General features: G+C 40.9%; 1 protein-coding gene across 1 annotated transcript; it reads left to right on the forward strand.

Moving 5' to 3' along the window:
* The first annotated feature begins 1315 nt into the window (after window positions 1-1315).
* Window positions 1316-3413, forward strand: LOC147884062 (glucan endo-1,3-beta-glucosidase 11-like). The gene is made up of 2 exons (XM_087398501.1): window positions 1316-1722; window positions 1961-3413. Exons 1-2 carry the CDS (start codon window positions 1629-1631, stop codon window positions 3091-3093), a joined length of 1227 nt encoding a protein of 408 aa, XP_087254627.1. The 5' UTR covers window positions 1316-1628; the 3' UTR covers window positions 3094-3413.
* Window positions 3414-15785: the final 12372 nt, after the last annotated feature.

A 15785-nucleotide genomic window follows, 5' to 3' on the forward strand; every position in this document is an offset into this window, starting at 1 on the left:
GCTCGTTTGCTGCCTGTCAGTGTAGTTCTACAGAGCAACAATGGCTCAGGTGGTTTGGGCATTAGCTGGCTGCCCCCGTTCGATGATGTCCTCTTTGCGCCTCTCACCATAAGCCATGGGCTGGCCCCTTGAGGATGGAGCGGGGGGGGGGGGCGGGGGACCAGCTGGTTCGTTTAGGACAGCACGTGTGCTTAAGGCCCCTAAGACATTTAAGCCCATTAAAGCTGACTGGAATACTCCACTGATAGGACACAATCGGCCGGAAAGATTCAGAGCAGTCCGGTGACGGCTTTCGAATGATTTGAACGTTTGCGTCAAATTGCGTGCATGAGAAACGGCTGATGCATCGTAAGAAACGATCGACGCACGGTCGCGAATCCTTCCCTCGCGCCCTTCCCATGGCGCTAGCCTGCTAGGGAATGAGACATGGATGATGGGAACGGACTCACAGAAGTCCGGCGGATTCCGTGGTGAGAACACTGAGAAGCCCCAACCGCATTCCGGCGTGCTTTAGGAGAATGAGTCGTCCAAAATGTGGAAATGATGTAATCCGCGGCTTTGGCATGAAAATCGGGTGGTCGCCGCAGTGAGGATCCGTCCCCGCACCGAGGCTGATCCTCCACAATGCCGACCATCATTTCAGTCGCCCCACGTTGGAAATCCGGATTCCAGAAGCTAGGCGTGAACAGATTGGAATTGAGTATTCACGATGATCGAGCTGTGTGAAGTTGACGTTAAATCGGAAGAAACTCATCAGGATGATCCGTTGAAGCACCCAGCCTCCAGGAAATTCCGTCAAACTCCGTCAGTTTTTGGGTGCCCACTGCCCACCAAATCCGGCAATCATTCGGTAGAGTTTCCCAGCGATCAGGCGTGGAAGATCGATGCTGATGGACGTAAATTCTCGGTCCAAAAAGCTAGTGGAGGAAAATTTCCGTATTACGGGATTGATTGATGATTCTTAACGACAATCCGTAACGGGGATTGGTTCCAGGAACCCACCAAATCCGACAATCAATCGATGCCTGGAGCCCATGAATCATCATTCCAATATGCTCTCTCTTTTAATCGACGGAAAGCCTCTCTTTTAATCGACGGAAAGATCAGAAATTGTCCGTCAGTCGCGATTCGATTCGGAAGCTAGCATCTCTACGTTAAGACGTGGTTACCTTACCTATCACTTTGCGTAATCTTGAATTTTAGAGAATTCCGACACGAGTGAGCTGCCGCCGCAACGTATCAATCGTTGGCCGTCGTTTCAATCAAACGATGTTACGGATTGTGGCAGCAACGGATTGCGGTTGCTTTTTGCTTTCGACTGGCTTTTCGCTATAAATTATGCAGGAAGCTCGTCCATTCTGACAAACTTACTCGAAATTCTCGTTATATGATGTTGCCCCTTCATTCTGTGGTTCTTCCGGCAGTCGCTTTGCCGGACTTCGTGAAGAAGAACGTTGGAACTTGCAAGCTCCTTTCGGCAGAAAAATCTTCCGCAGTTGGAAATCTTGTCAGCTCCGACGGATCGTAACCATCAAACAACAGGAAACATTCCCAGAGAAATGCACCGCTGATTTGTTTTTCTACCGCGAATCGATCGACGGAAGACGGTGCTGTTGGTCGACTGCAAAATGGTGCCGGGATCGACGCAAGGCAAGATTCCGGGCGCGATTTTGCGTCCGCAGCTACAATTCTTGCTGCTTGTGTTCATCAGCATCTCAACAGGTAATAACGACAATGTTCTACGCTCAAAAGTTCTTACAGTCATGAAAAATCCCGGCTAGGATCCCGTCGCTTGTTTCTGTTTTGAGAGCCGGCTTTGCTGTGTGAGGCACTTGCACCAAAAGTTCTTACACTCAAGTTTTCTTACGCTCAAGAGTTCCGGCGATAAGTCCATCGTGAAAGCAACAGATCTGTGACAAAAAATTGACGTAGAAAAATGGTTAATCTTTGTTGATCGAAGGTGGATTCAGCATCACGTCGGGCGCCCCGGCAAACAACACGAATACGTTGGGGATCAACTACGGCATGGTCGCCGACGATCTGCCGTCGCCCGCGGCTGCGGTGAGAATCATCCAATCGATTTCCGTCACCAAAGCAAAGATCTACAGCGCCAATTCTTCCGTCTTGCGAGTCTTCGGAAACACCGGCATTTCGTTCATCGTCGGTATCGGCAACGAAGACGTCGCCGAGCTTGTCGATCCCGACAACGCCTCCGCTTGGATTCAACACAACATCGCCCTCTACCTTCCCAACACTCGCATCTCCGCCATCGCCGTCGGAAACGAAGTTTTCACCGGAAATGACACCGAACTGATGGCCAATCTCCTTCCGGCGATGCGCAATCTCCACTCGGTGCTCGTTAGTTTGGGTTTGCAACGCCAGATTGCAGTCTCGACTCCCCATTCACTCGCCGTTCTTTCCAATTCATACCCTCCGTCGGCTGGCGCCTTCGCTCCGGCACTCGTAGCACCTTACATCAAGCCGCTTCTGCTCTTCCTCTCCCTCACCGGCGCCCCCTTCATGATCAACGCCTACCCTTACTTCGCATACAAAGGGAATCCCAACACCGTCCCATTGCCCTATGTGCTCTTCCAGTCCTATCCCGGCGTCACAGACAAAAGCAACGGGCTTGTCTACTACAACATGCTCGATGCGCAGGTGGACGCAATCTACTCCGCCATGGAGGCCGTGGGCTACCGTAACGTAACGGCAATAGTGTCTGAGACGGGATGGCCATCGGCAGGGGATGCAAACGAGGCCGGAGCTACGCTGGAAAACGCGCAAGCATACAATTCGAATCTCATCCAGCGTCTAGCTACGAAGCGGGGAACGCCTCTGCGACCAGATTTCCCGCTGGAGGCCTACATTTTTGCGCTATTCAACGAGAATTCCAAGCCAGGTCCAACCTCGGAACGAAATTACGGGTTGTTCAAGCCGGACGGAGCGAAAGTTTACGATTTCGGTCTGGATTATCCGTTATCGTCCTCTCTCTACGCTGTTTCGGCCTGCCATGCCGGGGCACCTCATGGAGCCCTGCTGTGCAGCTTCCTCCTCGCCCTCCTAACTGCTTGCATTGTAATCGCTTCTTCATGATGTCCCTCAAACGAAGGGACAAAATCAGTAATCACAGGGGATCTAATTCAATTGCTAATAGAATTCGTCAAGATCTCCTTGCAACAACGACGGGAGACATTCAATAATCACAGAAGATCTACTCCAATTGCTTCATCAAGATCGGGATCTACTTCCTGCTTTCAAAATCCATGCCAAGGATCCACTTCAAGTTGCAAAATCCACGCCACTGTTGGGATTGAGGGTGCGCAGATTGCATCTCTCAATTCACCTCATGTATGTTCCAATTGTCTTCTGTGATTTCTACCTTCTATTGCTCTGCATTCTCATTCTTGCCCTCCTGGCCGCTGCTTGCAGTGGAAATGTGCAGCGATGGGGGAATAAAACCTTTTAATCGGTTTCAATCCAAAATTCTTTGCTCAACACTGCTTCTCTTCCCAATTCTATCCACTTGGTCATTGACCAGGCACTATTTGGCTTGGTTCTATGCTTAGTTACTCAACCGTTTAGCTTAATGAGTGGCCATATGATGTTGATAAGGGGCAAAGCATTCTCACAAAATACCTCCAAAACACACACTCTCTCTCTCTTTTCCTCTCTCTCCCTCCATTACACACCCAAGTGTGTTCTCTCTCCCTTGAGTGTCTTCCTCACATGATATACACATGGGCGCTTAAACACGGGAGATCCATCCACCCCCTCCTCTTTCTCATGTACACACACAAACATGCACACGTCCTTAGGAGATCCATCCACCCCCTCCTCTTTCTCATGTACACACACAAACATGCACACGTCCTTTGTTAGAGACTCTCTCTCTCTCTCATACAAAAATAAATTGTCCTAGTGACTATTGCCCTCACACACATGCATGCACACATGAGGAGACATACAAAAATAAACACGCATGTTTAGGCCTCCTTTTCCCTTTGGTTGCCACATCTCAACTATTCACTAATATAAAAAATAGAAGTACATATGGGCGTATCTAAATTAACTTTATATATATATATATATATATATATGTATATGTATATATATATATACATATATACATACATACATATATATACATATATATACATATGTGTATATATATGTATACATATATATGTATATGTATATATATATATACATATATACATACATACATATATATACATATATATACATATGTGTATATATATGTATATATATATATACATATACATACATACATACATACATACATACATATATATATGTGTGTGTGTGTGTGTGTGTGTGTGTGTGTGTGTGCACATACGCACGTGTGTGTGTGTGTGTGTGTGTGTGTGTGTGTGCAACATGTGTGTATATTTTCCTTTTACCTTTTCTTTTTAAGCATGCATAAAACTTTTTTCCAACTAAAAGTAATCCTTAGGATTAACTGATATCTATTCAAAAATTCTTTAAAATAAATCAAATGTTAAGATCCATAACAAACCCTAAAATGTTATTCCTTGAAATTACAAGAAAACTTGCAAGAAATCGTTTTAACTCATTGAGGGGAAGATTCAAGCCAATACAGCCAGAATGAGAACAAAGACAATCACAAAGGGAAAGTCCAAAAAAAAATGAGAGAGAGAGAGAGAGAGAGAGAGAAATAGAGAGACAGAGAAAGAGAGAGAGAGAGAGAGAGAGAAGGGTTTATTATGCCTACGGTTAAGGGGTGAAATTATTTTTACTCATTAAGGGGATGATTTAAACTGAATGAGTAACTTTCAAGAAAGCCACAATGAGGCAAAAAATAATAACAAAGGGAAAAGTTCAAATTTTTTAATAAAAATGTGCACACACACACACATACATAACTACATACACATGTGTAATGAGTATGTGTGTGTATGTACAATACATGTACGCATGTGTGCATGCATGCAAGTGTGTGTGCATACATGCACATGTGTGTGTGTGTGTGTGTGTGTGTGTGTGTGTGTGTGTGTGAGAGAGAGAGAGAGAGATGTATGCATCATGCACTCCCCCCCCCACCCATCCCCCCTCTTCCTCACTCCCTTCCCAACCTTGCCCTTCCCTTCCTCCTACATCTCCTCCTTCCTACATCCTACCCCTCCCAAAAACCCCTTGCTGTAGAACTCTCTCTTGTCCCCTTGGGGTCATGTGCATGCATATATATATATGCATGTGTGTTTTCATGTGTGTATGTGTATGTCTGTGTATGTGTATGTGTTTGTGTTTGTGTTTGTGTTTGTGTTTGTGTTTGTGTTTGTCTATGTGCGTATGGCCAACACACTTTGGGTATGGTGGTACCATGCCTTCATAAAAACAATAATTCATTGAGAATCAATGAGTTTTAAAAGTTGCTGAGTGTAGGAAAGCAGTGCGCTCAATATAGACATTATTGGCAGAGAGCAGATTATATAGCATCTATTACAATTCACATGACCAAACGTATAGAATTTGGTAAGCATGTGATGCCATTATATATCAAAATCAGAGTGCAAAAGCGATGGAGTAGAAATACAAACCTATTGTTGTGCCGTGACTTGTGTGGGCGATTGATATAATGAAGTAAGCATGTATAGTGCAAAAGTTGGTGCTCCAAGAGGAGCCAAAAGAGATAGTTTTGGAGGGAGCACAAAAGGCAATCTAAGGGAAGAGGAGTTGTTCAAGCATTACATGACTAGCTCCCTGATCCTTAGCAATGTCACAATTATCCCTTTGGACGGTGACTACCATCAATGAATTCAGTATGTTTGGTGAGGTGAAGTCTTGTTTCTGTGGGGATTTAAGGCCATTGTGCCTTAACCATGGTTATGTACACAATACTCAGCATATATATATATGAATGACATAGAAGATAAGCACCCACAAACCTGTGTGTTCCTCTCTCACTCTCACTCTCTCTTGTTTTCACTACCGTTGTGAACTTACAACTAGTATCAGATCTTTGAGGTTCTTTGTCTCCTTCCTGAGCACAGTGAAGAGATCGTGTGAGATTTTCGATCAAGCTTTCATGAGGCAACGAGCCAAGAGCAATTCTCAAAGTGACACTAATTTCCAAATTTTGAGGCAAGAGGGCTTCTACAAAAAATAGGCCTGGAGAGGAGAAACGATGCCATTCATGTGTTGGATCCGCACTTTTGGGTCACCATTCTGTGATTCATATGTTCCATTGTGTTTGGGATGGTTTAAAACCTTTGCCTACAAGCTTTATCCCAATTCCATGAAGTTTTGTAGCTATAGTGAACCTTTATGTGCAGGCATCTTCCTCATTTCGTTTTTCTTTGGAGTAGTTGTTGTTGATACGCAAGCACCTCTATAGCAAGACTGGAACATGTCTCTCTTTGACAGAATCTCAACTTCCGAGCCACCATTCTTTGAACTGCCAATTCGGTTGGATTTTGAGTGGTTCAAAACCCACTCTTGATTCGGTGTAGGATTGATGCCTTGGTGATTTCCACTCAGCCTATTGACCTTGGCCTTCACACTTAGCATGCCATTCAGGGGTTAGGCATTGCCTTTTCTAAATCTATCAAAGTTTGTAGGCAAGCCATAAAAAATCTAAGCAAAGCAAATGTCTAGCGTGGAGTCTTGGTATGCACATATGTGTATATATGTATGTATGTACACACACACCCCATAAAGAAGAGCTAAGAGCTTGATTCATCAATTGATTCTCTAATACCATTATAAAGTGCATTCTTGTAGTAGAGCAACAAACAATAACAACAATATGTATACTGTCAAAGTCAGAGGTGCTACGAATGGTTACTAAGAGACAAAAAAGTGGAATACAATAGTTAGGAACATAGCTCAAGGTCATAGGCCAAACTCTTGAATAAGTGGAGAGAACCATACATTCTAGTAGAATGTTGATACGTACGAGTAGAATCAATATAATGAGGGAGGGGGTGATTGCATAGAATCATTAGAAGGGGAACAACTAGGAGAAATGCGTTTCCATTCTATGCAAAAGAATCCCTGCAACCCATTGATACCGTACCTTAGAATGTCGAGCGCAAGACCTAATTTTCCTTGTTATCTATATCAACATTGTCTGAATCTCCCTCAATCTCAGTAGAGGGTGATAAAAATGAAAAGGATTTGATTTCAATTCCAGGGGACACCCAAGGGAGTTCTTTGTTATCGCTGCAAAATCATCCGTTTGATGTGTGTGTGTGTGTGTGTGTGTGTGTGTGTGTGTGTGTGTAATTCCACATAAAAAAGTGTGTGTGTGTGTGTGTGTGTGTGTGTGTGTGTGTGTGTGTGTGTGTGCGCGCGTGTGTGTGCACACATGCGTGTGCACATGTGTTTGTTTAGATTTGGATAATTATTAAAAGTTGCATATGAGAAATGGATTGAAATTCCTAAGTAAGAGGATTGGCAGTATAATTTTTATTTATATTGAGTTTGCAAACTTAAGCAAAGAATTGGTACAAAATTGTTGAATCTGTCAGGTAGTCCAGGCTCCGAGGTCAAGGTCCATTTACGTACCACCATCCAAACCAAGCAGTTGTTAGAACAATGAAGTTGAATTTGGGTAGACAGGTAATGCATGTATCCCCTGGCTTGTTATCACTTTACCAAAGAACATGAACGCACCTTTCAAAATTCTAAAATAAAAAGAAGCTTTAAAGGAATGTAAGAAAATAGCAAGGGTTTACATTCTAAAGAATTTTGAGAAAGTGAAAAAAAATTAAGGGGGGTAATCCTCATCCCTGAGTGGTTATTAGGGCCAAATAAATTAATTAGAATAAAGTTAGGGGGGTAATCCACTCCCAGGAAAGTTTAATTAAGGAAAAAGTAAAAATTAAAGTAGAGAGGTTAAAAAATGGAATCATAAATTACAAACAGAATCCACATGGGGTACTCATCATTAATATTGGGGGGTAATCCTCACCCATAGCAATTCACCAACAAAATAAAACCCATGTTTAAAGGATCTAAGAAATAAGGGTGTTAGTAAGTGAAAGAAACCCATGGCAACTCCATGGCCTAAACAAGGCATCTCCATGCCCTATACAAGGATCAATACCAACAAGGGTCGATAATCTATGCTATTATCCACATAAGATGAGCTAATAATCAATCATTTCCTTGCACTTAGGGGGGGAATAGTAAGGTTAAGGGGGGGTTAGGTAGTGTAGTACTTATAGGTTTGAAAGTAATTTTTGCTTATACAAATGAAATTCACCAAGGAGACCTTAAAAGTGAACCATCACAAGAGCATTTAATACATGTATTTAAGTAAGTGTGAAGATATATATATATATATATATATAATCGTAATGAAATTAAATCGATTAAAAAGAAATCCAGACAGTTCTTTAAAATAATTTAAAAATCAAATTCATTAAAGTCATTAAACTAAAGGAACCTAAAATAATGTTCTGACTAAGACATATAAAAAGTAAGGGTGGCAAAATTAGGTAACTATAGCAAGTCAAAAATAGGTACCTATCCTCTCTTTCTATAAAAATTAAAAAGTTAAATGAGGAGCAACCCTTCATCATCTTTTAATCACGTAAATTAGTGAAAAAATATAAACATAAAGGAAGCAACCATGCATGCTATAGCTCTATTAAAAAATAGGGGATTATGGAACACAACCGGTCAACTGAAGGTCATTAAGCAACTTCATGATAGTCAACCCTACTTCATAATAGTCATATAGAGGTTGAATTACCTTGAATTGAAAGAAGTTAAGAATACATTTCTTAAAGTAGTTAAATGTAGATAGAGTACGTGCTTTTGATAAAAGGAAAATAAGTAATAATAATTTTATCTTCTAAAATAAGAAAGAAAAAAGAAAAATAAGGGGAATTAAAAACCTAGATGAAGACAAAAGGAAGAAAGGACCAAAGCATACATTAAATTGCCATCCATACAAGCTACATAGAAAGGAAAAGTGAGTGCATATACCTAAACATAATATAAAAGAGTGTAATCCTATGCAACTAGAACCCACACATGCATGACAATGCATAAGAGGCATGAGGAGAGTACATCAAATTGCAAGTATCATGGAAGAATGTACAACACAGGAAAGTATATGCCAAGAGATAGAGGATCAGCATAGAAAATGCATAGAAACCCAAGATGAAGGATAGGATAAGCATAGAAAAACAAGATAAAAGAGAAAGATAAGTGGAAGGTTGAAGAGAGAAACATCTGTGAGAGATGTACTTCAAAGGCAGAGCTTATTTTAGATGAGGTCTATCAAGAGAATTTCTTGGCACTACCCTTTAGGCTACAAGCACGAAAAGAAGAGTCACCCACTTAGTTCTCAGTCGATATAATAAGCAGCTCATAAGTCTTCATTGTGCGTAGCTACGTCAACAAGCCCCAAAAGAAACGTTTTGTATGTAGAGAAAGGGCTCAAGGATTGGGAGAAATAATGCATATGGCTAGCTAAACTAGTGACCACAAGCATGAAGAAAATTTGAGTAGAAGCCAAGGGTGGAATAATTATCGAGCCAATGACAGATCTATTGTTGAGACAAGCAAAGGATGAAGGGAGCACTGATGCGGAAAAAAGAAAAGATGGGTACGGGACAATGAACAAGAGCAACGTAAAATAAGAGACAAGAACCCTATTTGTGTTGGACCACACAATCCACATTGTGAGTCTCCTCAATTGGGCAAAGCCAAGCAAACTTCCTAAAAGAAAAAATTGCAGCATAACTTTTTAAAATATATGAAAGACCAATTTGGAGAATTGGTGGCAGTGAGAATATTACTACATTAGTAATAGATAATGCATGAAACTATAAGACTGTAGGTGAGATGATAACGACAAAGTATCCCACGATTATATGGGTTGCCTTTCCATACTCTAAACTTGTTGTTGAAAGATATCAAATAATTCCCATTTGTGCAACCAGTTCTACAAGATGCTAATGTGATTGTTAGTTTTATAAAGATCCATCAATACTTTCATGCAGTATTCAGAGACCACTCAGAAAAGTAGCTACGATAATTTGTCAAACTAGATTTGCCACATCTTTTCTTTGATTGCTACATTGTTGGAAGTGCCCCAGGCTTTAGTCGGGACTATTTTTGATAGACTATGGATGAATTGGCTTGAGAAGAACCACGAGTACGCGATACTGGCGAGTAATAGATGTGCACATCTTGTACAGCTATCTGCATTTTGGAGAAATTTAGAAAAAAGAAGAAGAATATGTTGAACCATTTGTGCTTGGATTGAGGGTGGTTGATGCAAATGCCTTTGCTATGGGTAAAGTATATTGGATGATGTCCGAAGCAATATGGCAAGTTATAGAATCTATGCACTTTGTAGGTAAGGAAAAGCAATAGGTCTTGCATTTGGTTGATAGGAGATGGAAGCAAATGTACACCCCTTTGCATGGAGCTGTGTTTTTAGTACATACACAATACCAAATGCATGCTCAATCATGGAATCCAGAAGTCACAAGTAACTTTTGGATGGTTTGTCAAAACTTGCTCTTCCAAGTAAGCAAGGCAAATTGGCCTATCAACAACGAGTGAAGTATATGAGCCGTGAAGGTTCTTTTGGCGATCCTTGGAATCTTGAGCTATTAAGATGACGGTTGCACCTACTTGGTGGAAGGAATATGGTGGAGAGACATTGGAATTGTAGCATGTTGCAACACATGCTCTCTATTACTACATCATCAGGTGCATGTGAGAAAAATTAGAGTGTGCATGATTTTATTCATTTGAAGAGATGCAATCGGTTAAAGCCATCAATGGCTGTAGATTAGGTTTATTACTTCAAAAATCTATGGTTGTTGAAAGGTTTTAATGTTGTGACAAGGGTAGCAAGTATCATTTGTCCAATGGGTGGGCAGAATAGCACCCACAAGGGCATCAAAGACTTAGGGCTTATATAGTACTCTTACCTATTGAGCCCTATAGGAGCATCGACATATCACCATGCGTGAACGTAAGCTGCTATACTCCCCGCCAGCCACCGAGACTAAGTGCTAAGGCCATAATTAGTAGGATGAGATCTTCCTGGCCTAAACCCATGAGAGCAATAAAGGCTGCAGGGCAAAGTAAATTACTACGATGGGCAACAAAAATGAATGGGAGGTAGTCATTAGTGTAGTCGAATTCAAGAAATGGGAGAGAAATACGAGTCCAATTGAGCTATCAGTGTGGGGGGGGAGGAGGGGGGATGGGAACCACATTGGTAGTAGAGCCTAGGGGTTTTTGGCATATAGGGATGAATAGTCATTAACTCTCGATAGTTATACGATCCTAGAGGATGATTCAAAATTGGGTTGAATCCAATGCAATGAAAATTCTTGAACAATGCTTGACTACAAAAGTTGTTACTAAGGGTGCATTTAGTGAAGAAGAGGATGAGCTTCAGCCACTCCCCCACAACAGTAAATTCAAAGAGATCAATGATATCGTACCTATGTTGACATCAATATAGTGTTGTGAACAAATGTCAAGGGATGGATAAGAGAATATCTAGTGATGAAAGATCACATATGCTCGTATCCATCTTGTGTCATCTTCCTGACTTGTATGTTTTCATGGGAAATTATGGTCATTTAACTCTAGTGCACATATGCTTTGTTGTATACTTATAATGCTCAGGTGCTGATATCACCTTCTTTTTTCTAACATGTTGTCTTGGAAAAAAGTTGTGTTGGAGTTAATGTATGAACTTTGTGCCCATTGCTATAATGTGTTTCTATAATCCCCATTTCCCAAGGCTTACTATTGTGCTTAACATTGAAATGAAAAGTTGTCAAATTTTGCGACATTATCGTGCATTTTCATAGGTACATGTTTCTCTACAATGGCCCCCACTAAACAAGCTCTCATAGCATATTGCATTATTGCAAAATAGTGGGACCTTCGATTGGTGTTGGCATGCTCCATGGAGCATATCCTGTTCCTAATTAGTAGCCAAGATGGTGTTGACATATATCCCTCAGATGAAGATAAGTCTAATCGGGCGATTTTAGAGCATTCTCTTGACATCATGCAAATTTGGATCAGACAAGAAGGACACACACATAAGGAAATGCAAGGGCCTATGAAGCAAGAAGAAGAGGACACAAGCACGGGAAAAAGAAAGCAAGTGCAAGCAAGAAAGGAGTAGAAGATTAAAACATTTTTAAAAGAATATATAAAATATGACATATTTCCTCTTGGAGTTAAGGATATATTTCCTCTTGGGGTTTACTTTCTTGATAGTTTTGATAAATAATAGATGCTGCTTCACACATGCACTAAGATTGCAAAATTGCATCTCATACGAAACTTGCAAAAGGGTCAATATATTTCAAAATCATCATTACAAAAGAGTTTTGTGTGAAAAATATCCCAACGAACAAATGTGTTAGGGCCTACATCAAAAGTACCATAAGTGCTAGGTCCTACATCCTAGCTATCCAGATTGGTCAAGTCCGCAATATAAAAAGTATCAACACCATCTTCTACGTCTAAGTCCCCAAAGTTGATTCTATATTGCTAGATCTACATCTCGAGTTTGTGGATACGTGCTTGTAATTCCTCAATCTCTTTAGCTTGACTTGCGATCTCAGCTTGCAAGTCCTCAGCAGTAACACCCTATTGATAGAGAGGTATGGCAGACATAGCTAGGTCAATAATGTCATTGTGTTCCTGTGGAGTCAATACACGAGGCCTTTGAGATGTTGGCTCTCTTTTCTTAGCCCTTGCTTGCTTGCACTCAGCAAGATGTCCCTTTCCTATGTCTAACAAGTGGTGTCTATCAGTCCAGTCTACGCGTAGATACAAGACATCATGTATGTACACTTATTGGATGAAGTGCATGGGAATTTGTTGATTGTTTGACATGTTCCCTTCAACTTCTATGAATTGCTAGAGTAGAATGTGTGCAAGAGCCTTGTATCATAGATCAAACCACTTGGACTGTGAGTACTTATTTCTAGCATGCCCACTTCGAAGAAACAATGTGTTTCTTACAAACTCATTCAGACAAAGCCTGATCCACTTGTTGAATAGATAGTGGCTTGCCTTTCATGGTCTTGTCATCCACCAAACCTATGGCAAACACACCTAATCCCTCTCTTCCAAGCATCTCTCGCTGCTCATTTAAAATTGCATGAGCCTTGGCTTGATTTAGTTGCTCATCTAAATCAACTTCTTCAGACCCTACACCATCTCGAAGTGTGTCCATAGACACCTTAGAATGCTTCTGATCATGTACATTCTCCCTCACTACTCATTTCAGTCCTAAAATTAACCCTAGAAAATGACACAATTAATGCATCAAGAACATGCAAACGTGTATAAAATAATGATAATTGCATTAAACCACATTAAAGAATGGCAACATAACATTTATCACATTCAATCATAGCAGCATGATACCTATTCAAAGAAATTACTTAGTTTCAAATTATTTGTTTTTTTATAATCGTAGCAACATTACTTAATTTCAATTTACTTATTTTTTTGAATTGTAGTAACATGACACTTACTTAAATGAATTATTTAACTTCAAATTATACAAACAATATTTAAGTGATCATCATGGACCTAAGACTCAATAATATACAAAGAATGATCATGTTATGAGCCATCATGTCACAAAATGTACAAGATTGTATCAGACATTTGTTGGTCTAAGTCCTTGGTTAGGACTGAGTTGCAAACCACAGATTGCTACAATATTAAAAACACTACCAAACTCTTCTATTGGTGGACGACTATCTCAATATGTGTGCTTTCCTTGGACTACAAGTCATCCAGCCACACGATCAAAGCTTGTGGAAGACCAGTATAAGTTGTGGTACACAAACATCTATCATCTTAAGAATATGGTGGGACATTGCATACAAGATGTGTACTATACAGAAAGGTACGGGATTAGTGGAAAGGAACTTTGGAGCTGTGTGGAAAAATCTTTGAGCAAAAGTCATAACAGTCATGGGACTATTACTCTTTAATGTCGAATAGTGCTTGGGGTTCTCGTTGGTGTCATCATTCCCCAATCACAAATTCCCAAATACACTTCTTCGAATGACTCTAAGAAATGAAGCATAATGTTTTGAACATGCAAATCATTATGTAGGATGTTATCTTGCTAGATGTAATGAATAGTATAGACAAATGCACTTAGAATATAAAAAATATGATGACGGACAAGCGGAGCTCTAACAGGCATTTCTACATCATCTATGTGTCCTGTTGGAGAGGGCCTCTTTCCAACATGTCGAAGATAGGTCATCCATCTATCCAAATGGTTTCATTCCAAAACTAGAATATTAACAATGGATTACTATCAGCAGATACTAGACCTATAGCTCAGATGATGCTCGGGTCTGTGATGTCCCCCAAGCATGTGGCTTTCGCCAGTGCTTTCTTCTGCAAATCTTTTAGTGTCCTTCAACACCTTGCAGGAATAAATTTTATGGGGATCGAACAAGCTGATGGAAATATGGCACACACTAACATTGCCAGATGTTCAATTGCTCATAGCTACTGCTGCTGGTGTGAATCCGTGAACCTCCCATTGTTGGAGAAGCAGGAGTGCCGGTCGATGTGGCATGCTTTAGTGGATTCAACATATTTTTTTGGTGGTGTATCTACTAGTGAAGGCGGGGGGGCTATAGGTGCAGATGTGGGTGAGTGCAAAGGAGAGGAAGACATATCTAGATGTGTAGGGAGATGTGCAAATGGTGTGAAATCATGACATGGCCTCTTTGGGGTGGGGATGTGCAACAAATTCCGAAACGTAAGTCGGGTATGGACATGGTGATACAGGGGATGGGGGACCATGTCCAAAAAAGGAAATCTATGGTCATGGTTTTGGATGTGGAGGATGTTGTGGTTGTGGCTGTGGATGCAGTGGTAGTCGTTGTGGATGTAGGGGATGCAGTGGTTGTGGCTCTAGAGAGGGGGGGTTGCAATGGTACTTGAGGATGTGGGTCCTAGGGACATGGGTGCACTGGTGGAATGAAGGATGAGATAGCTCCCTTTCCCTTGAAGGCTCACCACACATGTTTTATGGATGTGACACTAGCTTCTACATTGGGACCCTCCCACTTTGTGTCACACACAAGGATGTCTCGATCTATTTGACCAAGACATCGCTGACTCTCCAACACAAAGTGATGCATGAATTGATCTCCAGATTGTCCTCACTCCACCCTCAGCCATCATCTGTGCAAGATTTTTCACATGGCTTTCACTGTAAAGACTGTATTAGTATTTTAGGACAATTGCAAGTCCCAATGTTATAGAAAATTCACTATTACTTTCATGCCATGCTCAAACTTGAGTTCAAGCATGGAATGCCATGCTCGAACTCAAGTTCGAACACTAGCATATACTTTTCAATAAAGAGGATATAGAGACAGGGAGAGAGATGATCCAAAATCAAGGAATTGTCACAAAATTACTAAAACACTCTTCATAGTTGAAAGCGGTCTCAAGGATGTCCTGTTTGACATTCATTAAGAAGTGCACGTTCTTGTTCTTTAGCACCTACTTTTGAGGTTTAGTGATATTAGGCCTTATCCTCTCTCTTGCATGAGCCATCATGCAACAATGAAGCTGCAACATAGAATTCGAAACTGATTCAGTGCCAGCAATGAAAAATAACAAAGCATGCAATTTCACATTTGCTCAAACTAAATTTTTACTCAACTAAAAACACAATCAAATCACAATAAATATATTTATGAGACCTTGTGAATGTGTTGACTAACCGTTCATGTACATCTAATACTATGCCT

Source organism: Dipteris shenzhenensis, chromosome 27 (assembly GCF_047967505.1).
Source record: "Dipteris shenzhenensis isolate YYH24624 ecotype China chromosome 27, Dip_SZ_1.0, whole genome shotgun sequence".
Classification (NCBI taxonomy): Eukaryota; Viridiplantae; Streptophyta; class Polypodiopsida; order Gleicheniales; family Dipteridaceae; genus Dipteris; species Dipteris shenzhenensis.

Bases quoted from the DNA above. Each gene is read 5' to 3' on its own strand.
- LOC147884062 (XM_087398501.1), top strand. From the start codon at position 1,629: ATGGTGCCGGGATCGACGCAAGGCAAGATTCCGGGCGCGATTTTGCGT. The intron at 1,723-1,960 runs GTAATAACGACA...TGTTGATCGAAG, and splicing joins GTTCATCAGCATCTCAACAG to GTGGATTCAGCATCACGTCG.